General features: G+C 45.3%; 1 long non-coding RNA gene and 1 gene segment (V, D, J or C); one reads left to right on the plus strand and one right to left on the minus strand.

The window, feature by feature from the left end:
- Window positions 1-2,898: 2,898 nt before the first annotated feature.
- LOC148149264 (uncharacterized) lies at window positions 2,899-20,716 on the minus strand. The gene is made up of 3 exons (XR_015758249.1): window positions 20,624-20,716; window positions 20,052-20,163; window positions 2,899-3,285 (listed from the first exon to the last, which is right to left on the minus strand). It is a non-coding gene; the product is annotated as an uncharacterized LOC148149264 (long non-coding RNA).
- Window positions 19,315-26,888, plus strand: LOC148149265 (Ig kappa chain V region Mem5-like). The segment is given in 4 exon segments: window positions 19,315-19,381; window positions 19,568-19,863; window positions 20,376-20,409; window positions 26,018-26,888. Coding segments are annotated over 4 exon segments (708 nt in total).
- The last annotated feature ends 154 nt before the right edge of the window (window positions 26,889-27,042 follow it).

Below are 27,042 nucleotides of genomic sequence, written 5' to 3' on the forward strand. Positions count from 1 at the left end.
TGATTATCACTCTAGTTAGAAATTGGTACTTTGTATTTGATGAATCCAACAAATCCTTGCACTGTTTTCATATCTGTCAGTCACCACATCACTGCTACCACTCCTACCTTTCCAGAATCCAGGCAAATCCTTTTGCTCTCAGTGTGTGTATGACTTAAGTACTTAAATTGGGCATCTTTAATTGCAAACTTTCTTGTTCAGCTTAATGACTCTTTCTTTCTTGTTCCTGACAATGTAGACACTTAATTTCTGCACTGCCCTTATCTCATTCCATAATAACTATGAAACTTGTTTTTTTTCAACTATAATAATTGTAAAGAATGATATATTAATCTTTGTGGCATTTGAGGGATATAACTTTCGCTGGTTTCTCAAAAGTGCCGGTTCATAAGGTGCAGATAACAACAAAATTTGCTGCACATCTTTTATAATGGACTCCAGTATTTCCTCCACTACTGATGTCAAGCTAACCGGTCTACAAAAACCACTGTGTTCTCTCTGCCTTCCTTCTTAAATAGTGGGGTTATGTTAGCCACCCTCCAATCCATAGGAACTGCTCCAGAGCCTAGAAATTTGAAAGATGACCACGAGTGCATCTATTCATTCTTCTGCCACTTTTTAAAGTATTCTGGGATGAGGGGATCAGGTTGCCAAAGATATTTTATGGCCCCGTTTGCCCTCCTTTTTGTTTAAGCACCTCCCCACACTTTCTCTCCTCCTGAAGGGAGGCCTCCCTTCTTGTTGATGCTCTGTCCCTGACATTTGCTTCCTTCTTTTTCTTTCTCAAACTATCCATGTCCCTTGACATCCAGGATCCCAGGAGTTGCTGTCCTTGCCTTTCTTTCTGAGCTGGCCCTAAATTCTCACTGTCTCACATTAAAAAGATTCGCACTTTCCGAATATCGACTGACCCGCAAGTAGCTGCTCCCAGTCTATGTTTGCCAGATCCTGTCTCACGACATTGAAATTGGCCTTACCTCATTTTAGACATTTAACTTCTGCACTACCCTTAATCTTTCCATAATAACGATGAAACCTATGGAGTTATGTTGACTATCTCCAAAATGCTCACCCACTGACTCTCCAACCATTTGATCGGCTTCATTACCGAGGATTGGGTCCAGCACTGTCCATGTTTAGAGGGACTATCTATGTACTGGCACCAAAAGCTCTCCTGGATGGACTTTAAACATTCCACCATTCACACAAAGGCAATCCCAGTTCATGTTAGAGAAGTTGAAATTCCCCACTAATATAACCCTATTCCTCACATCTCTCTGTGATTTGCTGACATATCTGCTCCTCTCTCTCCACCTGACTATTGGGGGGCCTGTAGTATAATCCCAGCAAAGTGACTGTCCTTTTTTTTATTTCTAGCTCTACCCAGATGGCCTCATTTGAAGAGCCTTCCAAGAAATGCTCCTTCAATCCTGCAGTGATGGTCTCCTTCATCAATAATGCAATGCACCCACCTCTCTTGCAATCCCTCTATCCCACTTGAGACTTCTCTACCCTGGAATCTTGAGCTGCAAGTCCTATCTTTCTTCAATCATGTCTCAGCAATTACAACAATATGATATTCCCACGTACTGGTCAATGCTCTCAGTTCAACCACCTTACTAGTCAGGTTCCTTACACTAAAATAGATACAGTACTGCTTTCTGATCCTCCTATATTCTGGATCCTGTCCTAGTGGTTTTCTGTGTAGCCCTTACTCTCCCATGAAGGGAAACATCCAGCATTTACCCTGTCAAGCCCCTTAAGAATTCTGTACATTTCAATGAGATTACTTTTCATTCTTCTAAACTCCAGTGATCAGATTCCAAACCTGTTTGACCTTTGCCCATAACACAATCGTTCTATACCAGGAATCAGTCAAGGGAACTATCTCTGAACTACTTCCAATGCAGCTCCTGTCCTTTCTTCAATAAGGAGCCTGATACTGGACACCATACTCCAGATGTGCTCTCACCAAGCCCCTAACCTTAACCCCTGTACAGCTGCAGTAAAACGTCCCTGCTTTTAGATTGCATTCCCTTTACAAGGAGCACCAACACTCCATCTGCCTCTGGATTCACTTGCTGTAGCTGCGTACTAACTTTGTGATTCTTGTCCCCCACATTACACTCCATCTGCCCAATATTTCTCCAAAGCCCAGCTGTATCTAATATTCAGCAGGATGAACCCCTTCACTGGGAAAGAGTCATTTGTAACAATGCCCTGGTTTGGGCTTTGCCGTCTGTACAAACCATCTGTAATGTCTTTGCTGCAATGGTTCACATTTACATCATCAAACTCACACTCCAAATATCCCGTCATTATTCTCCAAGGCTGAAGAATATGGCCCTGGCTGATCCTTTCCCTGCAGCAAGGGATCCATATTCCATGTCATCAATGGAATCCATATTTGAGAGGAACAGGCACTCAAATCTGGATTACAGTTTTGGGAATATGCTGGAATGCTGGATCTGAGAGCGGAGTCTCCTCCAGAATTGGGAAAATGCAACAATGAGAATTCCAATCAGACAGAGCATTGTCCGGGAAGAAGGAAGGGAGGAGCTCTTTCTCTCTTTCTCTCTATCGCTCTCTCCCTTTCTCTCTCTTTCTCTCTGTCTGCGTCTCTCTCTCTCTCTCTCTCTTTCCCATTCCTTCTCTTTGTCTTTGCCTCACCCCATCTCTCCCTCTCCTTCTCTCTCAGTGTCGATGCTGACTTCAACTTCTGAAGGAGTTCTCTGTGGGTCAGTGTCTAATCGAAGGGGCTGGGTGTCAGTATATTTTCAATGCTGTAGGGTTTATGAGCATGGGGGGAGGGGATTCAGGCTCCATTCTTTGACGTCAGACAGTGATGCCTGACCCAGTGGGTCAGACTGTGACGCTATTGTTTGCTGGCACTGACACTATGATATTGATTGCAATGTCACTCAGTGTGACAGGAGGTTACGTGGCTTGATCAGTGGTGAGGGAGGAGCAAACTGAACAAGGAGCTGCAATCATTAGTCATGTTTGAAACCCTTCACACAGCCCTTACCTTCCAGAAACCAGGTCCCAAGTTCGATTCCAGCCATGAGCGACTGTCTGTGTGGAGTTTGCACATTCTCCCATGTCTGTGCGGGTTTCCTCCCACGGTCCAAAGATGTGCAGGTCATGTGAATTGACCATGCTAAATTGTCCATAGTGTTAAGTGCATCAGTCAGAGGGAAATGGGTCTGGGTGGGTTACTCTTCAGAGGGTTGGTGTGGGCGTGTTGGGCCGAAGGGCCTGTTTCCACACTATAGAGAATCTAATCTAAAAAAAAAGTTCCATACAAGTGTTATCATGTTCTATTTTAAATAAAGATGAAGACCAATTATAAACTTATTCTGAACCTTTCTGCACAAATGAATTCTCAAATATATCTCAAAAAGGTTGGTGACCCCAAGGCTTTTCCAGAGCAAGGTATTGAAGGAAATCAGTTTTTGGAGGGAAATGGTTCTGGAAAAAATAAAGTTTGTTAAATCAGCAGGGACAAATAATCTATTTTCCAGAGTACTTCAGGACATGGTTGTAAAGTATTGGAAACATTGTTGGTTATCTGTTTGTGGAATAGTCCTGCAGAGTGGAGGGCAGCTAAAGTCACACATCAATTGAAAAAGCGGGAGAGAGAGAGAGAGAGAGAAAATAGAGAATTTTTGACCAATTAAACAGACATCAGCAGTGGAGAAAGTTCATTACAAAATATTTTATTGCTTAGCTCTGAGAAAACAGTGACAGAATTGGACAGAGTCAGCATGGCATTTTGAAAGGGAAATCATGATTAACAACTCGACTGGAATTTTTGAGGATGTAGCGAGTAGATTTGAGAAGGGAGAGCCAATGGATGTGGTTTGTTTGGACATTCGGAAGGCTCTTGATAGGTCCAAGGTAAGATGTTAATCTGTAAAATGAAGGCTCATGTGAGTGGGAGTAGCATATAGACATGCAGAGAGAACTGGCCACCAGACAGGAAACAAAGAGACTAAATAAATAGGCCTTTTTCAGAATGACAGGTAGTTACTAATGGGGTATCATAGGCCTGGATCCCAGCTATTCACAAATATACATCTGAATAATTTATAAGAAGGAACTTAAAATGATATCTCCAAGTGTGTAAATGGCACAAATCTGGGTGGAAGGGTGAGCTGTGAGGAGAAGGCAGAGATACCTCAGTGTGATTCGGAGAAGTTGAGAGAATTGCAGATGAAATATAATGTGAGGGTACCCAGTTTAATAGTAAAAACGGGAAGGCAGATTATTATCTGAATGGTGATAGATTTGGAACGGGGAGGTGCAATGAGACCTGGGTGTCCCTGTACATAGGTCGCTGAAAGTCAGTGTGCAGGAGCAGCAGACAGTGAAGAAGGTAAATGGGATGTTGGCCTTCAGAGTGAGAGGATTCGAGTACAGGAGCAGGAATGTCTTGCTGCAATTGTACAGAGCCTTAGTGAGATCACACCTGGAGTATTCAATTCCAAATTGGTTCAGTGACAGGAAACAGGGGATGAGGCAGAAAGCTGTTTGTGTAACTGTAGTCCAGTGTGCAGTGGGTTACCACAGGGATCACTGCTGGGTCTCTTTTCAGTTGTGATATATAGAGACAATGTAGATGATAATGTGACGGGGAATGATAAGTAAGTTTGAAGATAACATGAAGATTGGCTCGGTGAAAGAAGGAGGTTGCAGGAGGATGTAACCGGATTGGTCAGACAGACAGATCAGAGGCAGATGGAATTTAACCCTGATAGATGTGAGGTGATGCACTTTGGAAAAAGGAGCAAGACAAGGGACTCAATAAATAGCAGGACTAGTTGAACTAAGTTAAGCGTAAGAGTAAAAATGGTAGGAGATCCCAGACCTGTGTTATGCTCCTCTTCTTCAATGTGGGAACTCAAGGACACGGCTGATGTCCCTGACTCCTTCACGTGCAGGAAGTGCTGTAGCTCCTCTTAGACCACATGATGGCTCTGGAGCTGTGGATGGACTCACTTTGGAGCATCCATGATACTGAGGAGGTCGTGGATACCACGTTCAGTGAATTGGTCACACCGCAGATTAGGATTGCTGAGGGAGAAAGGGAATGGGTGACCAAATGGGAGAGAAAGAGCAGAAAAGCAGTGCAGGTGTCCCATGCAGTCATGTCCTTCCAAAACAGGTCTACTGTTGGGGGAAATGGCTCACCAGGGGAAGGCAGCAGGAGCCAGGTTCATGTCACCATGGCTGGCTCTGCTGTACAGAAGGGCAGGAAAAAGAGTGTAAGGGCTATAATCATCGGGGATTTAATTGGAAGGGGAGTGGATAGGTGGTTCTGTGGTTGAAAACGAGACTCCCAATGGTATGTTGCCTCCCAGGTACACTTGTCATGGTTGACTCTGATCGGCTGCAGGACATTCTGAAGGCGGACGGTGAACAGCCAGCTGTCGTGATGCATACAGGCACCAATGATTTGGTAATAAATGGGATGGGGTCCTAAAAGCAGAATTTAGGGAGATCGGAGTCAAGTAAAAAGTAGGACCTCAGGGATAGTAATCTCAGGATTGCTACCTGTATCCTGTGCTAGTCAGCGTAGAAATGAAAGAATAGACAGGATTACTGAGTGGCTTGAGAGATGGTGCAGTCGGGAGGGTTTCAGATTTTTGGGACATTGGAACTGGTTCAGGGGGAAGTGGGACTATTACAAATCAGACAGTCTGAGTAAGGCTGGAACCAATGTCCTTGGGGGTGCTTTTGTTACCGCTGTTGGGGAGGGTTTAAACTAATATGGCAGGGGGATGGGAACCAAATGAGGAGGTTAGTGAACAGTAAGGAGGCAGTAACTAAAGCCAATAAGGAAATAGATAATGAAGTCAGCGTGACTAAGGGGAAGAGTAGGCAGGGAGCAGATAATGAAAGTAAAGGGACAGGTGGTCTGAGGTGCATTTGTTTTAATGTGAGAAGTGTAGTTGGTAAGGCAGAGGAATTTAGGGCTTGGATTAGTACCTGGGAGTATGATGATATTGCTATTACAGAGACTTGGTTGGGGGAAGGGCAAGACCAGTAACTAAATATCCCAGGATACAGATGCTTCAGGTGGGATAGAGAGAGAGGTAAAAAGGGTTTGAGGAGTTGCATTACCGGTCAGAGAGGATATCATAGCTGTGCTGAAGGAGGGCACTATGGAGGACTCGAGCAGTGAGGCAATATGGGCAGAGCACCAAAATAGGAAGGGTATGGTAACCTTGTTGGGGCTGTACTACAGGCCTCCCAACAGCGAGCGTGAAATAGAGGTACAAATATGTAAACAGATTATGGAAAGATGTGGGGGAAAAAGGGTGGTGGTTCAACCCTGTCATGGTAGGTGCTGCAAGACGTGTCAGAGTATGAACATGGATACCACCATTACACGTGGGGACACCTCCCACCATGTACATGGCAGGTACTCATGTGACTCAGCCAACGTTGTCTATCTTACAAATTGCAGGCAAGGGTGCCCTGAGGTATGGTACATTGGGGAAACCGAGCAAAGGCTATGGCAACGGATTAATGGGCACAGCACAACAATCAACAGACAGGAGGGTTCCCTCCCAGTTAGGGAACACTTCAGTGGTCCAGGACATTCGACCACAGACCTTCAGCTGACCACCCTCCAAGGCGGACTTCGGGACAGGCAACAGTGAAAAGTGGCTGAGCAGAGGCTGATAGCTAAGTTCAGTACCTATAGGGAGGGCCTCAACAGGTGACCCCATTGCACTATACACACACACAAACACTCTTATACACACTCATATACACGGACACGCATATACACAGACACGCACACAGACACACACATACCCTTACAGACACACACACTCCCACATTCACACATGCATCCTCTCAGAGACTTAGACCACTCTACACTCACACACACACTCTTTCTCATCGGCACTCACAACCCCCCCACCCCAGACACGCACACACACTCCCACACACATGCATCCCGTCACAGACATAAGACACTCCACACTTACATACACACACACACATACACTCTCTCACACTCACAACCCCCAACCCATACCAAAAGACACACACACGCACACACGCACACACACACACAGACAAAAAGACCCACATTAACACATATATATATATATATACATTTGTGGGGTGATTTTGTACTTGCAGAGTTACATTGTACTTTGCTCAAAAACTGTATGAATTCATGTAAACCTCCGTTATCTCATTTTTTAGATTAGACTCAATCTAAGCATCATGGCACAGACAGAGAACACAGGGGCTAATACCTTCAACATATTATCTAGCTAACACCAATTGTTACAATTAACCTGAGAATGCAACGTTTTAAAAAATGTTTTGTGATTTACACAACAAAGAAGTGAAACTATCATGGCATTCGAACAAATGAAAGGCTCAACAGACAATCAAGGTATTATTCAATGTATAATTTCAGTTACATCACACTGTGAACTTTTGCTATAAATTCTGTGCCTTACAACTGAGCCGACCACAACCACCTGGTGAAGGAGCGTCGCTCCGAAAGCTAGTGTGCTTCCAATTAAACCTGTTGGACTATAACCTGGTGCTGTGTGATCTTTAACTTTTTACACCCCAGTCCAACACCGGCATCTCCAAATCATAAGAGGAAAAAGGATGCATATCTAAGGTCTAGATGGTTGAAAACAGACAAAGCTTTGGAAGAATATTGGGAAGTAGGACCAATCTGAAATGAGGAATTAAAAGGGCTAAAAGGGATCATGAAAAGTCGTTCGCAAACAGGGTTAAGGAAAATCTCAAAGCTTTTTATTTGTATATAACGAGCAAGAGTGTGACTAGAGAAAGGGTTGGCCCACTCAAGGACAAAGGAGAAAAGTTATGCGTGGAGTCAGAGAAAATGGGAGAGATTCTTAATGTGTACTTTGTGTCGGTATTCACCAAGGAGAGGGACATGACGGATGTTGAAGTTGGGGATAGATGTTTGATTACTCTCTGTCAAGTCAGCATAAGGAGGGAGGAAATGTTGGGTATTCTAAAAGGCATTAAGGTAGACAAGTCCCCAGGTCCAGATGGGATCTATCCCAGGTGTCTGAAGGAAGTGAGAGAGGAAATAGTTGGAGCCTTAACAGATATTTTTGTAGCCACCTTGAACATGGGAGAGATTCCAGAGGACTGGAAAATTGATAATGTTGTCCCCTTGTTTAAGAAGGGTAGCAAGGATAATCCTGATAATTATAGGCCAGTGAGCCTGACGTCAGTGGTAGGGAAGTTGCTGAAGATAGGTTCTGAGGGATAGGTTCTATTTACATTTGGAAGAAAATGGGCTTATCAGTGATAGGCAGCATGATTTTGTGCAGGGAATGTCATGTCTTACTAAACTAATAGAATTCTTGGAAGAAGTGGGCGGCACGGTGGCAGTGGGCGGCACGGTGGCACAGTGGTTAGCACTGCTGCCTCACAGCGCCAGAGACCGGGTTCAGTTCCCCCCTCAGGTGACTGACTGTGTGGAGTTTGCACGTTATCCCCGTGTCTGTGTGGGTTTCCTCCGGGTGCTCTGGTTTCCTCCCACAGTCCAAAGATGTGCCGGTCAGGTGAATTGGCCATGCTAAATTGCCCATAGTGTGAGGTGAAGGGGGAAATGTAAGGGTGAAAAGGTAAATGGGTGTGGGTAGGTTGCGCTCCGGCAGGTCGGTGTGAACTTGTTGGGCCGAAAGGCCTGTTTCCACACTGTAAGTAATCTAATCTAATCCAATCTAAGTGACAAAGTTGATTGATGAAGGAAGGGTTATTGTTGTCATATATATGGACTTCAGTAAGATTAAATTAGATTACATTACATTAGATTAGATTACATTACAGATTAGATTAGATTACATTACAGTACAGTGTGGAAACAGGCCTTTCGGCCCAACAAGTCCACACCGACCCGCCGAAGCGCAACCCACCCATAAGGGGTAAATGTAGGGGTATGGGTGGGTTGTGCTTCGGCGGGTCGGTGTGGACTTGTTGGGCCGAAGGGCCTGTTTCCACACTGTAATGTAATCTAATCTAATCTAATCTAATCAGTACCCCTACATTTACCCCTTACCTAATACTACAGGCAATTTAGCATGGCCAATTCACCTGACCTGCACATCTTTGGACTGTGGGAGGAAACCGGAGCACCTGGAGGAAACCCACGCAGACACGGGGAGAACGTGCAAACTCCACATAGTCAGTCGCCTGAGGCGGGAAGGTGTCTAATAAAGTTCCCTATGCTAGCCTGATGGAGAAATTGAAGTTGCATGGGGTCCACGGTGTACTAGCCAGATGGATAGAGAACAGGCTGGGCAACAGAAGATAGAGAGTAGTAGTGGATGAAAGTTTCTCAAAATGGAGACCTGTGACCAGTGGTGTTTCACAGGGATCCATGCTGGGACCACTGTGGTTTGTGATATACATAAATGATCTGGAGGTAGGTATAGGTGGTCTGATGAGCAAGTTTGCAGATGACACTAAGATTGGTGGAGTTGCAGATAGTGAAGGGGACTGTCAGAGAATGTAGCAGAACATAGATAGATCGGAGAGTTGGGCAGAGAATGGAGTTCAATCCGGGCAAATGCGAGCTGATGAATTTTGGAAGATCCAATTCTAGAGTGAACTATACGGTGAATGGAAAGCCCTGGGGAAAATTTATGCACAGAGAGATGTGGGTGTTCAGTTTCATTGTACCCGGAAGGTGGCAACACAGGTTGATAGAGTGGTCAAGAAGGTTTACGACACACTTTCCTTCATCGGATGGGGTACTGAGTCCAAGAGGTGGCAGGTCATGTTAGAATTATATCGGACTTTAGTTTGGCCACATTTGGAATACTGCGTACAGTTCTGGTTGCCACATTACCAGAAGGATGTGGATGCTTTGAAGAGGGTGCAGAGGAGGTTCACCAGGATTGCCTGGTGAGGAGGGTGCTAGCTAGGAAGAGAGGTTGAATAGATTAGGACTATTTTCATTAGAAAGTCGAAGGTTGATGGGTGACCTGCTTGAGGTCTACAAAATCATGAGAGGGAGAGACAGAGTGGATAGCAAGAAGCTTTTTCTCAAAGTAGGCGACTCAAATACCAGGAGTCAGGAGTTCAAGGTAAGAAGGGAAAAGTTTAAGGGAGAAATGTGTGGAAAGTTCTTTACGCAAAGGGTGGTTGGTGCCTGGAACACGTTGGCAGCAGAGGTGGTAAATGGTGGCATGATCACACCATTAGCTGTGTCTAGACAGATACATGAATGGGCAGGGAGCAAAGGGATACAGATCCTTGGGAAATTGATGACAGGTTTAGATAGAGGATCTGGTTTGGCGCAGGCTTGGAGGGCCGAAGGGTTTGTTCCTGTGCTCTAATTTTCTTTGTTCTTTGTTCTTTGAAATGAGGAAACTCTGAGAAACAGAGTGATCTTGGGGTGCTTGTCCACTGATCCCTGAAAGTGGCAATACAGGTTAACAGAGCGGTTATGGAAGCATATGGGACACTTGCCTTTGTCATTTCAGGTATTGGTTATAAAAGCAGGAGGATATGTTGCAGTTAAGCAGAACATTGGTTAGGCCACAGCTGGAGTACTGTGTGCAGTCCAGGTCACCACACTGTAGGAAGGATGTGATTGCACTGGACGGGGTACAGAGGGGAATCACCAGGATGTTGTGTGGGATGGAACCTCTCAGTGATGAAGAGAAATTGGATCAGCTCAGGTTGTTTTCTTCAGAGCAGAGAAGGTGGAGGGGGGACCTGATAGAGGTGTATAAGGTTATGAGGGGAATGGACAGGGTGGATAGAAAGCAGCTGTTCTCCTTCATGGGAGGGTCAATAACAAGTTGGCTCACATTCAATGTGAAAGATAGGAGGCTTCAAGATGTTTTGAAGAAAATGCTTTTCACCCAGAGGGTGATGTGGGTCTGGAAGGCATGGCCTGGGAGGTTAGTTGAGGTGGGAAACCTCACAAGCTTTAAAAGGTACATGGGTGAGCAGTCGAAATGTCATAACATTCAAGCTATGCACCTCATGTTGGAAAGTAGGACTGGTGTAGGTTTAGTGCAGTTTGGCTGGTATACAGTTAATGGGCTGAAGGGCCTCTTCTGTACTGTGTGATTTTATGATTGTATTGTGTGCAGTTTTGGTCTCCTTATCTGAGGAAGGATGTTCTTGGCTGTGGAGGGAGGGCAGCGAAGGTTTACCAGACTGATTCCTGGAATGACAGCACTTAGATCTGATGAGAAACTGGATCAGTTAGGATTATATTCACTGGAGGTTAGAAGATTGAGAGGAATCACATTGAAAACTGTATAAAACCCTCAGGACAAGACCAGAAAAACACAGGAAGGATGTTCCTAATGACTGGGGAATCCAGAATCAGGAATTACAGTGTAAAGAACAGGGAAAGGCCATTTCAGACTGAGACAAGGAGCCATTTCTTTTACCAGAGAGCGAGAAGCTCGTGGAATATTCTGTCATTGAGCAATTGAACCCAAACTATGAAATGTTTTCAAGAAGAGGATAGGTATAGTTCTTATGACTAAAGGGACTAAAGGTTATGAGGAAAAAGTGGGAGCAGGGGATTAAGTTGGATGATCAGCCATGGTCAAATTGAATGATAGAGCCCACAAGAAGGGCTGAATGGCCTACTCCTGCTCCTAGTTCCTCTGTTTCTACATTTGAGAGACTGTTCATAAACATGGAAACATATGGAATTATAGAGTCATAGAGTCATCGAATCCTACAGCACAGAGACAGGCCCTTTGGCCCAATCTGGACCGTGCTGACCAAAATGTCCATCCACACTAACCCCATTTCCCTGCACTTGGCCCATATCCTTCAAACATTTTCCTATCTATGTATTTGTCCAAATGCCTTTTAAATGTGTTAATGTACCTGCCTCAATCACTTCCACCAGCAACTCACTCCATATGTATACCACTCTCTGTGTAAAAATGTTGCCCCTCAGGTTCCCTTTTATTCTTTCCCCTCCAACCTTAAACTGATACCCTCTCGTCCTCGATTCCCCAACCCTGAAACAAAGGCTGAGTGCATTCACCCTATCCATGCCTCTCATGATTTTATACATTTCTGTAAGATCCCCCCCTCAGTCTCCTACACTCTAAGAAAAAAGTCACAGCTTGACAAACCTCTCCCTATAACTCAGATCGTTGAGTCCAGGCAACACTCGTGTAAATGTTTTCTGTACTCTTTCTATTAATAAGACCCTTCCTATAACAAGGTGACCAAAACTGAACACAATACTCTAAGTGCGACCTCATCGATGTCCTGTACAACTGTCACATAACTTCCCAACGTCCCTACCCAGTGCCCTAACTGATGAAGGCCAGTGTGCCAAAAGCTTTCTTTATTGCCCTGTCTAACTGTGTCTCAACTTTCAGAGAACCGTGTACCTGAACTCCAAGATCCATCTGTTCCACTATATTCCTTAAGTTCCTACCATTCACCATGAAACTCTGACCTTGCTTTAACTTTCTAAAATGCAAGACCTCGCACTTATCTATATTAAACTCAATTTGCCATTTCTCTTCTCACTTCCCCAGCTGATCAAGATCCTGCTGCAATATCTGATAAGCTCCACGATTCCAGCTATTGTAATGTCATCTTTAAACTTCCCAATCATGCCTTGCAGATTTTCATTCAAATCATTGATATACACAACAAATAGTAATAGGTCCAGCTGAGGCACTCCGGAGAAAGTGAGGACTGCAGATGCTGGAGATCAGAGCTGAAAATGTGTTGCTGGAAAAGCGCAGCAGGTCAGGCAGCATCCAAGGAACAGGAGAATCGACGTTTCGGGCATGAGTCTTTCTTCAGGAATGATTCTCCTGCTCCTTGGATGCTGCCTGACCTGAGGCACTCCACAAGCCTCAGGCCTGCAGTCTGACAAGCATCCTTCCACTATTACCCTCTGCTTCCTACCATCAAGCCAATTAGAGAAAAGTATTTGTCTTTGGTAAGGAATTAGTTTGGATGAAGGAGACAGAGAAGAGGGATAATATGTGTATCCTCCAATGAGCAAGATGTGAATAGTGCTGGGGACTCAGCATTTCATGATATTTCTCAATGACTTGGATGAAGGAATAGAGAGCCATCTATCCAAGATTGTTGATCACACTGAGTGAGGAGACTTGAAGGAGGTTACAGAGATAGGGAGGGTGGAGGACAGGGAGGGATTTGAGAACAAGGATGAGAATTTGAAAATCAAGGTGTTGTTGATCCAGGAGCCAATGTAGGCATGGGGTGCAGGGGGTTGGGGGAAACGGGACTTGGTGCAAGTTTGGATATGGGCAACAGAATTTGGGATGAGCTGAAAGTTATAGAGTACAGTGGCTGTGATGTGTGCAAGCACAACATTGGAATGGTCATGTTTGGAGTCCCATAGACATGGCTGAGATTTTCAGCCATTCCTTTGCGATATGGAGGATATGGGGCTCAGATCAGCCTCAAATATGAGACCCAGTTTGTAAAGAGTCTGATTGAGCAGCAGACAGTGCTCAGAGAGAGGGATGGAGTTTGTACTGGGAGCTGAAGAGGATGGCTTTGATCTTCCCAACGTGTTTCCCAGTGAGCCTGGCTCCTCAGTCCTGACTGCTCTTAGCTGCTGTGATTGTCATTGATTGGACACTTATTATTAGAGATTCTGACCACAGCAGAAAGCCCCAGTGTAAAAAATAACTGCAAAGACTGTCAGAGCGCAAGGTTGAAACTTCACCAAGAGAGGAAGTGAAAGAAGGAGCTCGGAGCAGCTGGACGTTTGTCACTGAGACAGGAGAAAACTGTGAACCGTCTGCACTCCCTGGAATCTGACGGCACAGGAGGCTGGTTCTGGGATTTGTTTTGCAGAAACAGCACAATGATGGAAAAAGTGTCAGCCACTCTCTCACCAACACACACGCCTGCACTCGGAGATCAGAAACACAATCCAGCAGCAGCTCTGTCTCCAAGCTGTGAAGCCTGCACAGAATTGTTCCCTCATTCAGTTTTTAACTGGCAGAATAGACCAAGCAGGGGAGGCAACACAGTGGTGTGTCCAGTCAGAAGGGAGTTGCCCTGGGAGTCCTCACCATGAACTATGGAACCCATGAAGCCTCATGACAGCAGGTCAAACATGGGGAAGGAAACTCCTACTGATTTCCACATAGCACCGCACTCCCCTCCAATCTCAACTGAGCAGTCAGTCCTCTTCCATGTTGAACAACACTTGGAGGGAGGACTGAGGGTGGGAAGGATGCAGGATATACCCTGAGTAAGGGACTTCAAAGTCCACCATCAAGAGCTGCTCAGAAGCATCACTACTGAGCAAGCTGGTCAAGTGCCACCTGATTCAGCTGCTGGACTGGACCTGGGGCAGGTGGTGAGGGAACAAGAGAGAAAAACATACTCACTATTGCCCTCACCAATCTACCTGCTGCTGTTGTAGCTGTCCATGACAGTATCAGTAAGAGTGACCACTGCACAGTCCGTGTGGAGACAAAATCCCATCTTCACATTGAGAATACCTTACATTTTGTTCGGTAAGAGATACAGGATGTCAGGAAGAACTTTGTTTTTAGCAGCAATTGGTAATGACTTGGAAATTAGTGCCCATTCAGGTGAGGCAGGAGAGTCAGTAACCAGAGGGCACACATATCAGAAAGGGTCTGAAGAATAAGAGAGAAGATGGAACATTTTTATCCAACGAGTTCATGATGACAATCTGCAAGGTGATTGGGAGTGGATTCAACAGCAACTTTCAAAAGGGCATTTGGAGAAATAGCTGAAAAGGAAACAATTGCAGGGTTATACAGAAAGGGCTGGGTAAATGGGACTCATTGGACTCATTTGACACACAGTCACAACAGGCCCAGTGACCTCTGTCTGTGGTGTATAAGACCTTACACACACTTAGTCGCACCTTTACACAAAGATTGGGAGAAACAGACAACCCAGTTTACAGAAGAGTGTTTTCTCAAGCAAAATGCTCTTGAACAACTCAGGGAACAGGTCAGACTAGATTTACCAGAATAAGTCAGCAAATCAATGGCAAAGCAACAGTGAACCAAAAGTAATGGCACTGATCAGTATATTCAATAGCACAACCATTGAGAGGGGAAGTGAGGAAGGGCAGGAGGTCAGAGAGCATGTTGTAGGGGTCTGAAGGCTCTGCTGTCAATGGTGGCTTGGAGGAAGCAGCAATGGGCAGGAGACCAGAGACAGAAGGTGGAAGGGGAAGGGAGGGAATGTGAGTCTGCAGCAGGACACAGAGTGAGGGAGGAGGGAGGCCATGAAGGCAATTGACTGGCAGTGAGGTCAGGGGTCTTTCTGGAACGACACTAGGTGTAAGAGAGGGAAGGGCCCACTCCATATCAGACAAGTTGGGGTTTATGGAATATGGCTTCAGGAAGCTGGGAAAGGACATTGGAATCATATAGTTAGGAGGTGGGACAAACAGCAATTAGGGTTTCTGTGGTCAAGGGGCTGAGGTAGTGCAGAGACAGACAGTGTTGTTGAGATTGAATTAAGATACCTACATGATGGAGAGGATGTGGGGTTTGCAGCTCAGATACTGGACAGTCCAGTGGGAAGGAGGCCCATGTTTACTGGTCCTATGGGAAGTTGGCCCATGCATACATCATCGTAGAGTCATAGAGGTTTTCAGCATGGCATCAGGCTCTTCAGCTCAACTCACCCATGCCGACCAAGTCCCATTTGCTGTGTTTGGCCTAATCCTCTCTAAATCCTTCCTGTCCATGTCCTTGTATAAATGTTCTTGAAATGTAGTAATTGTACTCACCTCTACCACTTCCTCTGGAGGCTCATTACACAGACACACCAACCTCTGTGTGAAAAGGTCGCCTCTCAGGTTCCTTCTAATTCTTTCCCCTCTCAGCTAAAACCTATTCCTTCTTGTACTGGACTCTCCTACCCTGGGGAAAAGACTTTGACTATTCACCTTATCTATGACCCTCATGATTCTATAAACCTCTGTAAGGTCACCCCTCAATCTTCTGCATTCCCTGGAGAAACATCTCGGCTTATCCATCCTCGCCTTGTAATTCAAACCTTCCAATCTTGGTAACATCCCTATTAATCTTTCTTTTATCCAAACCAGTGTAATAACTTCCTTCGAGGAGAAAGTGAGGACTGCAGATGCTGGAGATCAGAGCTGAAAATGTGCTGCTGGAAAAGCGCAGCAGGTCAGGCAGCATCCAGGGAACAGGAGAATCGACGTTTCGGGAATCCTGAAGAAGGGCTTATGCCCAAAACGTCGATTCTCCTGATCCTTGGATGCTGCCTGACCTGCTGTGCTTTTCCAGCAACACATTTTCAGCTCTAATAACTTCCTTCCTATAGCAGGGTGAGCAGAAATGTACACAGTTTCCAAACATGGCCTTGCCAATGCCTTGTACAGCTGTAACATGATGTCCCAGCTCTTGTACTCCCTGCTTTGACCAGTGAAAGTGAGCGTGCCAAATACCCTCTTCACCACCCTGTCTACCTGTGACACCACTTTCAAGGAACTATGTACCTGTACCCCTCAGTCTCTCTGTTCAACAACACTCACCATTGGCTCTACCATTAATTGTACAATTCCTGCCCTAGTTTGTCTTACCAAAATGCAACTCCTTCCATTTATCGAAATTAAGCTCCATCTGGATTTGTTGACCCACTGGTCCAGTTGATCAAGATGACATTGCACTCTTGGATAACCTTCTTCCCTGTCCACGATGCCAACAATTTTAATGTCAGCCACAAACTTCCTGACCATTCCTGCTATTTTCTCATCCAAATTGTTCATATAAATGATGAACAACAGTGGATCCAGGATCGATTCTTGTGGCAGACGGCTGGTCACTGGCCTCCAGTCTGAAGAACAACCCTCTCTCACCAGCCTCTGCCTCCTATCATCAGGACTATTTTATATCCAATTGGCGAGCTCTCCCTGAATCCTATGTGATATAATCTTATTGAACAGTTTACCATGGGGAACCTTGTCTAAGGCCTTGCCTAACTCCATGTGGATAGAGTGTACTGCTCTACCTTTATCTATCTTCTTGAATACTTCTTCAAAAACTCAATCATCTGCTCATCTCCATCGGAAACTCCAGTGAATAGGAGGTCCATGTTTACTGGTCTCCTTGGAGAGTCCAGTATGAAGGAAGCCCATGTTTACTGGTCTCTCTTGGGATGTTCAGTGGGAAGGAGGCCCATGTCTCTCCACTGGGCAGCCCTGTGAACTGAATTCCATGTTTACTGGACTCTGGTGGAGTGTCCAGTGCATCATGGACACCATGGTGGGTGTGGGGTCAGTTCCATTCTGTTGTAACTGTGTGATGCTCTGACCTTTATCCCAGTCAAACAGCCTGAATCAGAGACTGATCATGGAAGGGCAAGGACAGGGGAAGGGATTGGAACATGTTGTGAATGGACAGGATGGATCAGTGGGTCAGAGCCTGTACTGTCCCGCCAGCTCACACTGATGGCCTGAGGATCTCTTCTCTCTGCTAGGCCTTCATGGAATGAGATTTATGCCCCAAACAGTCCCCAGTGAGAATAGGCCAATAGCACAGAACTGCACTTCATTTGACAAGAATTTGTCCATCTTTCTGAGAGAGGCCAAACCCTGGTCAATGCAAGAAATGGGACCTTACTCCAGGAAAAGACATGTTCTGGGGTCAAGGGTTAACATCCATTAGTGGGACAGAGCAGAGGGACATTTGTCCTACATTCAACTGTCACCACCCAGGACACTGAGAAAGAGAGAGAAGCGAGACAGAGAGAGAGAGAGAGAGAGAGATGGAGTGTGTGCGTGTGTGTGATCAAGGGATAGAGGGAGGAGCATCTGAGACAGTGTGAGTTATGTGAAGGGACCAAGAGAGAGGGAGAGGGAGGTAGAAATGGTAAGATTGAGGGATAGAGAGAGAGCAACAAGATGTGACTGAGAGCGATGGAACGAGAGGAAGAGACAGAATGGGTGTGATATCAAGTGAAGGGAATCAAGAGAGAGAGGGTAGAGTTGGGTGTGTGTGTGAGAGAGAGAGATGAGTATGGTTAAAGACAGAATGACAGAGACGGAGGGAGAGAGAGATAGAGGGAGGAATAGAAAGGGGCAGATAACATTTGGAGGCTTTCAATTGAAGTGAGAGATGGACGAGTGACTGAGACAGTGAGAGATGGAGAAATAGAGATTATCCGACGGAGTGAGGAAGCGTGAGTGAGTTGGAAAGAGCGGCTATGAGACAGAGTGAGAGAGAGAAAGAAAGAGAAAGAGAGAATATGAAAGAGATTAACAGTGGGAGAAAGGGATAGTAGTAGAGAGAAAGAAATGGCAGATATGAGTCAGAAAGGGAGATATAGAGAGATAGGTCCTGGTCATCACATTTTGGGAAGAATGTGATTGTATTGAGAGGGTGCAGAGATTTCCCAGGATGCTGCCTGCGATGGAGGGTCAGCTGTGAGGAAAGCTTGGAAAGGTTGAGATTGTTTTGCTTGGAGCAATGAAGGTTGAGAAGGGATGTGATAGAGGGATATAAGATTATTTGAGGCAGTGATACAGTGGGTAGGAAGGCACATTTTACATGAGTGAGGGACTCAATAACGAGGGACAGTGATTGAAGGTAGCACAGACATGGAGACATAGAAACAGCAGCAGGAGTAGGCCATTCGGCCCTTTGAGTCTGCTCTATCATTCAGTGTGATCATGGCTGATCCTCTCTCTCAAAGCCATCTTCCTACTTTCTTCCCATTCCGTTCAAGTTGTTAAAATGCAAAACAATGATCTCTCTCTTTTTCTGGAATATATTCAGTTACTTGTCCTTCAGTGGTACAGAATCCAACAGATTGACCACATCTTAAGTGAAGAAATGTTTCCTCATCTCAGTCTGAAATGTTAGAATTTTATACATTTCAATCAGATCCCCTTTCAACCTTCTGAACTCGAGTGAGCCCAGGCCCAGTCGAGTTACGGAGTGAGAGGAGAGTTGAGGAGAAATGTTTTCACCCAGAGGGTGGTGGAAGTCTGGAACTCACTGCCTGAAAGGCTGGTTGAGTCACAAACTCTCGTGACATTGGAGCAGTGTTTAGATATTCCCTTGTGTTGCTGTAACCTCCAGGGTAATGGGCCAAGAGATGGAGGATGGGATTAATGACTCTCTGAGACAGTGAGAAAGAGAGTGAGAAAGAGAGAAGAGGAAGTGTGAGGTGATGACGTGGCTCTCTCTGCCTGATGCCATTTACATACTGAGGAACACCCAGTCAGACTCTCACAGGCTGCAGCTTTATAAAGCAGAGCCCAGTGAAGGGAGAGTTTATCAGGAACCAGGCACAGGGACAGGAACACACACCATGATTTCACACATCCAGCTGATCTGGCCCCTGGCATTCTGTGTCGCAGGTACAAATCTCTCTCCTTCCACCTTGAATCTTTAGCTGCTCTCCATTTCACTCCAATTCCACCGACTTGTGATTGAAGAGAAAATGGTGAAACCAGAGGAATGCTCAGTGTCTCCAACAATCTCTCATTTGACAGGCTCTTTCTGTGACAGTTATGACTTCACTGTGTTTCTCTCTGACCCCTCAGGTATCAGTGGGGACATCACCATGACCCAGTCTCCCCCGGTGCTGTCAGTGGGATTGGGCCAGACCGCAACACTCACCTGTACGGCCAGTCAAAGCATTAGCAGCTACCTTGCTTGGTACCAGCAGCGAGAAGGTCAGAAACCCTCTCTCCTGATCTATGATGCAACAAATCGATTCACAGGAGTCTCCAATCGATTCACCGGCAAGGGCTCAGGGACCAGTTTCACCCTGACAATCAGCAACGTTCAGAATGAGGATGTCGCTGACTATTACTGTATGCAGCGTAACAGCAACCCACTACACAGTGATACAGATCCGTACAAAAACCTCAATACACACAGCACCAACTCCTGTACTGACACATTCATAATTATATGTTATAACATAAATATAATTATTCATAGTTATGTTACACATAATAATAGACACACCGCCCTATAACTGATACAAACACAGTAATATATATATGAAACTGAACACATTACCCCATGTTGGGATTGTCACTGTCCTCGACACACTCCAGTCCCAGTGGTGTCCACCGCTCACTGAAGGCTTCAAGTTTCCCTCTGACACTCCATGGCCACGTGTGAAGAATGGCTGCAAGATTTAATATCAAAAAATAAATTTGACAAACCTCCCGAGCCCAGCTGGACACATCTCAGAGAGAGAAACAGAATGAGAGAAACAGAGAGGTAGAAAGGCATGATTGAGGGAGAGCCAGAAAGGGGCAGGGAGAGGGTGAGAGTGACAGAGGGAAGCAGAGACCAGAGGTTTTTGTACAGTCCCTGCACTGGGAGCTCTCACTGTGGCTTACGTTCGGTAAAGGAACCAAGCTCAGACTGAGTAAGTAAACCTCAATCCTCCGTTATTAACCCTGACAATACTGAAACACAATTTCTAAAACACAAATGCTGAATTGTTGAAGGTGTTAGTGGGGAGCTGCAGTGAATGAAATGGTTGATTGAGGAGCACTGTGTCTAACAGGGTATCCAGCTGTATTTCTTTAGTTCCATGCCCCTTTTAAGCAGCAAGATATAAGTCAGTCAGTTTTACTCACAGTGTGGAGGAGCTCTGTCCATTTGCAGCCTGTGGTCCCATTCCTGCAGCATGGAGTGAAATCAGTGAGTAGCCTCCTGCCAGTCTCAGTGTGACAGACACGGGCAGAGTTTGATGTGAGCTCTGGCTCCCTGTCCCAGTCTCTGATCTCACTGACCTCAGCAGCAGCAGCAGCAGCAGCACAGTGAGACACCGAGCTCCCACCTCCCCCAGCTTTAACTCTGCTCAATCACACAATCACAGAGTTGTTACAGCGCACACGGAGGCCGTTCTGCCCATCCTGTCTGTACTAGCTCTATAAATGACCAATTCATTGAGTGTCAATCTCCTGCCTTCTCCCTGTCACCCTGCACATTGTTCCTTTTCAAATAACAGTCTCATTCCCTTCGGAATGTTTCAATTGAAGCTGCCTCCACCACACTCTCAGGCAGTGCATTCCACACCTTAACCACTCACTGGCTGAACATGTTGTTCCCCATCTCACTTTTGTTACTTTTCCCAATTACTTTCAATCTATGGCCTCTCGGTCTCAATCCTTTCTCAATTGGGAACATTTTCTCCCTATTTACTCTGTCCAGGCCCCTCCTGGTTTTAATTCTTCTAACAAATCTCCTTTCAGCCTTCTCCAAAGAAGACAGTCCCAAATTCTCCAATCAATCTTCATAACTGATCTTCCTCATCCCTGGAATGACCTTTAAGGATATAACTTGCCATCTCTACAAAACATTCACATGCTTCCTGAATTAGTCACATTATCTATGTCCCTCATGATTTATAAATGTCTCAGCCTTCAATGCTGCAGGGAAAATTGCACCAGTTTATTCATCTTCTCCCTATCGTTCAAATCCTCCAATTCCTAGAAAAATCCTTGTAAATATTTTTCTGCATCTTTTAAAAGTTTAACAACATCCTTCCTATCGCAGGATGATCAGATTTGTTCACATTATTCCCAAAGTGGCCTCACCAATCTCCTGTACAGCTGCAACATGATGTCCCAACTCCTGTACTCAATACAGTGACCAATAAAGGCAAACATACCCAACACCTTCTTCAGTGCCCTGTCTCCCTGTGATCCAGTTTAAAGGAATAATGCAGCTTACCCTCACCCCTCACCCCTCACCCCACACCCCTCACCCCTCGGTCTTTTTGTTCAGCAACACTTCACAGGGCCCTACCATTACCTGTATAACTCCTGCCCCGGTTTGCCTTTCCAAAATGCAACATCTCACATTTATCTAAACTGAACTCCATTTGCCACACCTCTGCCCATTGCCCCAAATGATCAAGGTCCCACTGTATCCTGAGATCATCTTCTTCACTATCCACTGTCGCACCAATTTTGGTGTCATTTACAAACTTACCGTAACTCCTATATATTTACAGAGAAATCATTTATTTAAATGACCAAAAGCAGTGGACCCAGCCCCAATCCTTGTGGCACACAGCTATTCACAGATCTCCAGTCTGAAAATCAACCCTTAACCACCACTCCCTCTCTCCTATCTTCAAGCTAATATGCGAAGTATCCTGAAATTCCCATATAGGTGCACATTCTCTCCACTCTTTGGTTACCTCTTGACAATGATCTGATGATAGCTGAAAAATGTGTTGCTGGAAAAGCGCAGCAGATCAGGCAGCATCCAAGGAGCAGGAGAATCGACGTTTCAGGCATGAGCCCTTCTTCAGGGCTCATGCCCGAAACGTTGATTCTCATGCTCCTTGGATGCTGCCTGACCTGATGCGCTTTTCCAGCAACACATTTTTCAGCTCTGATCTCCAGCATCTGCAGTTCTCACTTTCTCCTAATGATCTGATGACAAACAGCTCCAGCAGGGCTCACAGTCCAGTGGGTTCAGTGTTCCAGGGTTTTGGTTAAACACTTCAGAAGACATTAAGAAATAGGAGCAGAAATCAGCCATTCAGCCCATGGAATCTACTCTGCCATTTGATCTTGGCAGATATGCTTCTCACCCCCATTCTCCTGCCTACTCCACAGGAACATTCGATCCCCTTAACAATCACGAACCTATCTATCTCTGTCTTAAATACACCCAATGACTTGGCCTCTACTGCCCTCTGTAGCAATGAGTTCCACAGATTCACCACCCTCTGGCTGAAGACATTCCTCCTCATCTCAGCTCGAAAGGGTCTGTAAATGTCTTTCGGAGAGCCTGAAATGTTAAGGGCTGGATTGAAATACAATTAGAATCAGAGAGATGGACAGCACAGAAACAGACCCTTCGGTCCAACTCGTCCATGCTGACCAGACATCCTAAATTAATCTAGTCCCATTTGCCAGCATTTGGCCCATATCCCTCTAAACTTATCCTATTTATATACCCATGCTTTTTAAATGTTGCAATTGTACCAGCCTTCATCACTTCTTTTGGCAGCTCATTCCATACATTTAACACTCTCTGAATGAAAATGTTGACCCTTAGGTCCCTTTGAAATCTTTCCCCTGTCACCTTCAACCTCTGCCCTCCAGTTCTGGACTCCCCCACTCTGGAGAAAAGATCTTTTCTATTCACCCTATCTATGCCCCTCATAATTTCATAAACCTCTATACGGTCACCCATCAGCCTGCAATGATCCAGGGAAAACAGCCTCAGCCTATTCAGCCTCTCCCTTTCGCGCAAACCCTCCAACTTTGGCAACATCCTTGTAAATCTTTTCTGGATCATTTTAAGGTTCACAACATTTTTCCTACAGCAAGGAGAATTGCTCACGGTATTCCAAAAGTGCCCTAACCTGTACAGCTGCAACAGCTCCCAACTCCAATACTTAATGCACTGCCCAATAAAGGAAAGTAAACCAAATGATATTGTCACTCCCCTACCTACCTGCAACTTCATCTTCAAGGAACTATTCTTTTTTTTGGATGAACTGGGAGTCTTTCAGTTGTGAAAGATGCCATTCCATGGCACTATTGGATAAAGAGCAGGCAGTTCCCCCTGGTGTCCATGGTCAATATTTATCCCTCAGTCAAAATCACTAAAAATGTTTTTCTCTGCTAATTATCACATGATGTTTGGGATCCCACTGTGCGCAGTCTGCTGGAAAGATCCATTGGGTCATTCTGAGTTGGGGACAGGAGCTACACAAATCCAAGTTTTTCTTTAAGACTGGAGTCTCCTGATCCAGACACTCACCCATCGTCTGCGCACGCTCACCTTCCAGGGGCCATGGGGCCATTAGGAGCAGTGACCCTGCCTGACTCTGGAATAGGAAGACTCATTGCAGCCTCACCCTTGACCCTCAGAACAGTGGTGTGCAGCAAGTTTTGAAATATAATCTAGAACCTTCTACACAGACACCCAACATGACTCTTTCCTGAAATGTGTGGAACCGAGTCTGCTCCAATATTCTCGGATAAAGTTCTCCTGATATGTGGGTGATCGGAGGTTTGTTAAAGAGGTATCGAGCTCCATCCCACTTTCCAGCTCTTGCTCCATAGCTCTGGAGGTTTCGCTGTTTGAAGTGAATATCCAAGTGTTTTTTCACTGTGATGAGTGTTTCTGCCTCTCCCACCCTTTCAGACAGTGAGTCCCACATCCCACCAGCCTCTGGGTGAAAACAAATACCCTCAACTCCCCTCTAATCCTTCCCCAACTGATTTCAATCTCTCCCCATGGTTATTGCCCTCTGTGCTGATGGAAATCAGTCCTTCCTGCACACTCTATCCAGGCCCCTCATTATTTACATACCACGATCAAATCTCCCCTCGGCCTCCTGCGATCCAAAGAAAACAGTCCCAGCCAATCCAATCATTCCTTAAAGTTCAAAGTCCCCATTCCAGATAAACTCCTCCTCTGTCCTGGTCTCTAGTGGGATCACATCCTTCCTGTAATGTGGTGACCCGAACCGTACACTGTTCTCTCACTGTGCTCTAACTGGGGTTTTATATAGTTCCAGAATAAACAAACTCTTTGCTTTCAACCAAAAATGAGATAAAGGAGGTGGTGGTCTCATGGTATTATTGCTGAAGTGTTAAGCCAGAGATCCAGACAATGTTCTGGGGACCAGGGTTAGAATCCAGCAGATGGTGGCATTCAAATTCAATCAAAAAACATCTGCAATTAATTGTCAGAAAAATGGCATCTGATTCCCTAATGTCTTTTAGGGAAGGAAACTGCCATCCTTACCATGTGACTCCAGACCCACAGCAATGTGAATGACTCTAAACTGACCTCTGGGCGATTAGGGATGGGCAATAAATGTTGCGGATCCAGCAATGCCCTCATTCCATCAAGGGAAAAAGAAAAACAGTTTATCCCATGTGTCTTCCTAACCACCTTACTGACCCGCATTCATTAATCACCATGGCCACATCTTCCACCTCCACACACATGTGACTTCCAGCTTCAAATTGATGAGAGACATTCCTTCATTATCTGAGAAACAGATAGAAACGTTCAAACTAGGAGCAGCAGTAGACCATTCGGCCCCTCAAGCCTTCTCCACCATTTAATATGATTTTGGCTGATCATCCAACACAGTCCCCTGTTCCTGCTTTCTCCCCACATTCTTTGATCTCTTTAATCCTAAGAACTATATCCAATTCCTTCTTAAACGCATACTGCATCTAATTCCCTCTTGCTAGAAAGAAGAATGAAATTATTGGGTTGTTGTTTTTTGACCAGTATGGACACAATGGGCTGATGGGCCTTTTGGTCTCTCTGATTCTATTATTATATATTATGAATAACTGGGTATCAAGGATTGACCCCTGTGGCACCCTAAGTTGTAACTACCTGTTATTCAGAAAAAGACTCCTTCTTTCTGTGCTGTCGGCCAACCAGTACCCAATCCATGTCAGTACATGACCCCCAATCCTCTTGTTCATTCGGTCTAGATCTGGAAGTCCCACCTTTACTCTTTGTGGGAACAGATTCTGAATGATCTCTGTCTCGTCCTTCGAGGGCTCCCACTGCCTTGACACTGATTTCCCATCATGTCACTGCTTCCAGTCCACTTTTACCAAAGCACCACACAGTTTAGTAAAATGAAAAGCTTTACACTTACTGCACAGTTCTCCATTTCTATCCATACTCTCAATCCCACTGAGTTCTGATCACTGTCACTAAAATGCTCCCCCATTGATAGCCCTTCCAGCTACCCACTTTCATTCTATAAACGATAGTCTAAAACTGTCCCTTCTCTCTCTGCTGCTTCACCATCACCTTCTCAGGGGCAATTAGGGATGGGCAATAAATGTTGGCCCTGCCAGTGACACTCACATTCCCAAGAAGCAATGTGAACAATGTCTGTTCTTTTGGTGGGTTTATTCTGTATTGACTAAAAATGTTCAAAAAGATTGTATTGACAGTAAATATTGTGAGGGTTGAATTCCCTTCGAATGACAGGGATTATAATTTCTCCTCTTATCTTTCAGGCCGTGAGAACTCTCAGCCCAAGCTGACCCTGCTGCCCCCCTCCCCGGAGCAGGTCAATGCCAAGGGCACTGCCACTCTGGTGTGCCTTGCCAATCACTTCTATCCCGATGAGCTGGAGGTGCAGTGGAAGAAAGATGGTGCAGTCATTTCGGACGGGGTTCAGACCAGCAACTACCTGCGAGCTTCGGACAGCACCTACAGTGTCAGCAGCCTGCTGACCCTCTCTGGGTCTGACTGGGAGTCCAACGCTCGCTTCTCCTGTGCCCTCACCCACGTGACCCTCCCCTCACCCCTCAGCAAGAGCATCAGGAGATCAGAATGTGTGTAGAGTGTTTGAGACAGTCCACAGAGGAGACACAACTTAAAACAGAACAGGGCTGAGCTGGCAGGTCAAAGGTCATTGTCAGCACTGAATTTCAATTCTCTTCCTTCTCAGGACTAGCTCAGAGAACCTTCTGAGGTTTGGATGTTAAAGCAGGGCATTGCGACAGTGTCGAGAGAGCTTTACGCTGTGTCAAACCTCATACTGTCCTTGTCCTGGGAATGTTTGATGGGGACAGCGTTGACTTGCGATGCCAAGTAAAATCTCTTGAAGTTGCTGAAGACTGTCCGCTGTACAATACAATGTGAACCTCAGAAGTCTCTGCTTCAGTAAACCAGATCTCCTTCCTGCTTAGCTGTCAGTTCCAATTTGAAGTTTTGTCACTGTTTAAAGAGACCAGATTATCGTGTTATTGAGCAAATCTCCACAAGTGTTTTCCTCAAACTCCATTGTGGCTGTGAATTTAGTTAGCTTCCTGTCTGGGCTGTTCATTGCAGTTTTTTTCTGTCAATGTGAATGTGGAAAAGGGAATAAAGGTAAAGATTCAGTCTCTGTCTCTGTGTGCTTTGGAAATAGACGACCTCCAACCACCCCCCAAGTTGATTGGCTGCATTTCAGCAGGTCATTATCACAATTGGTTGCTTGGCCTGTCAATCAATTGCAATTATCAATCATTAATCATTTTCAAATGATCCCTTTGAT

This window comes from Chiloscyllium plagiosum, unplaced genomic scaffold (genome assembly GCF_037043375.1).
Source record: "Chiloscyllium plagiosum isolate Xiang-an unplaced genomic scaffold, Cpla_swu_hap1 HiC_scaffold_9, whole genome shotgun sequence".
Classification (NCBI taxonomy): Eukaryota; Metazoa; Chordata; class Chondrichthyes; order Orectolobiformes; family Hemiscylliidae; genus Chiloscyllium; species Chiloscyllium plagiosum.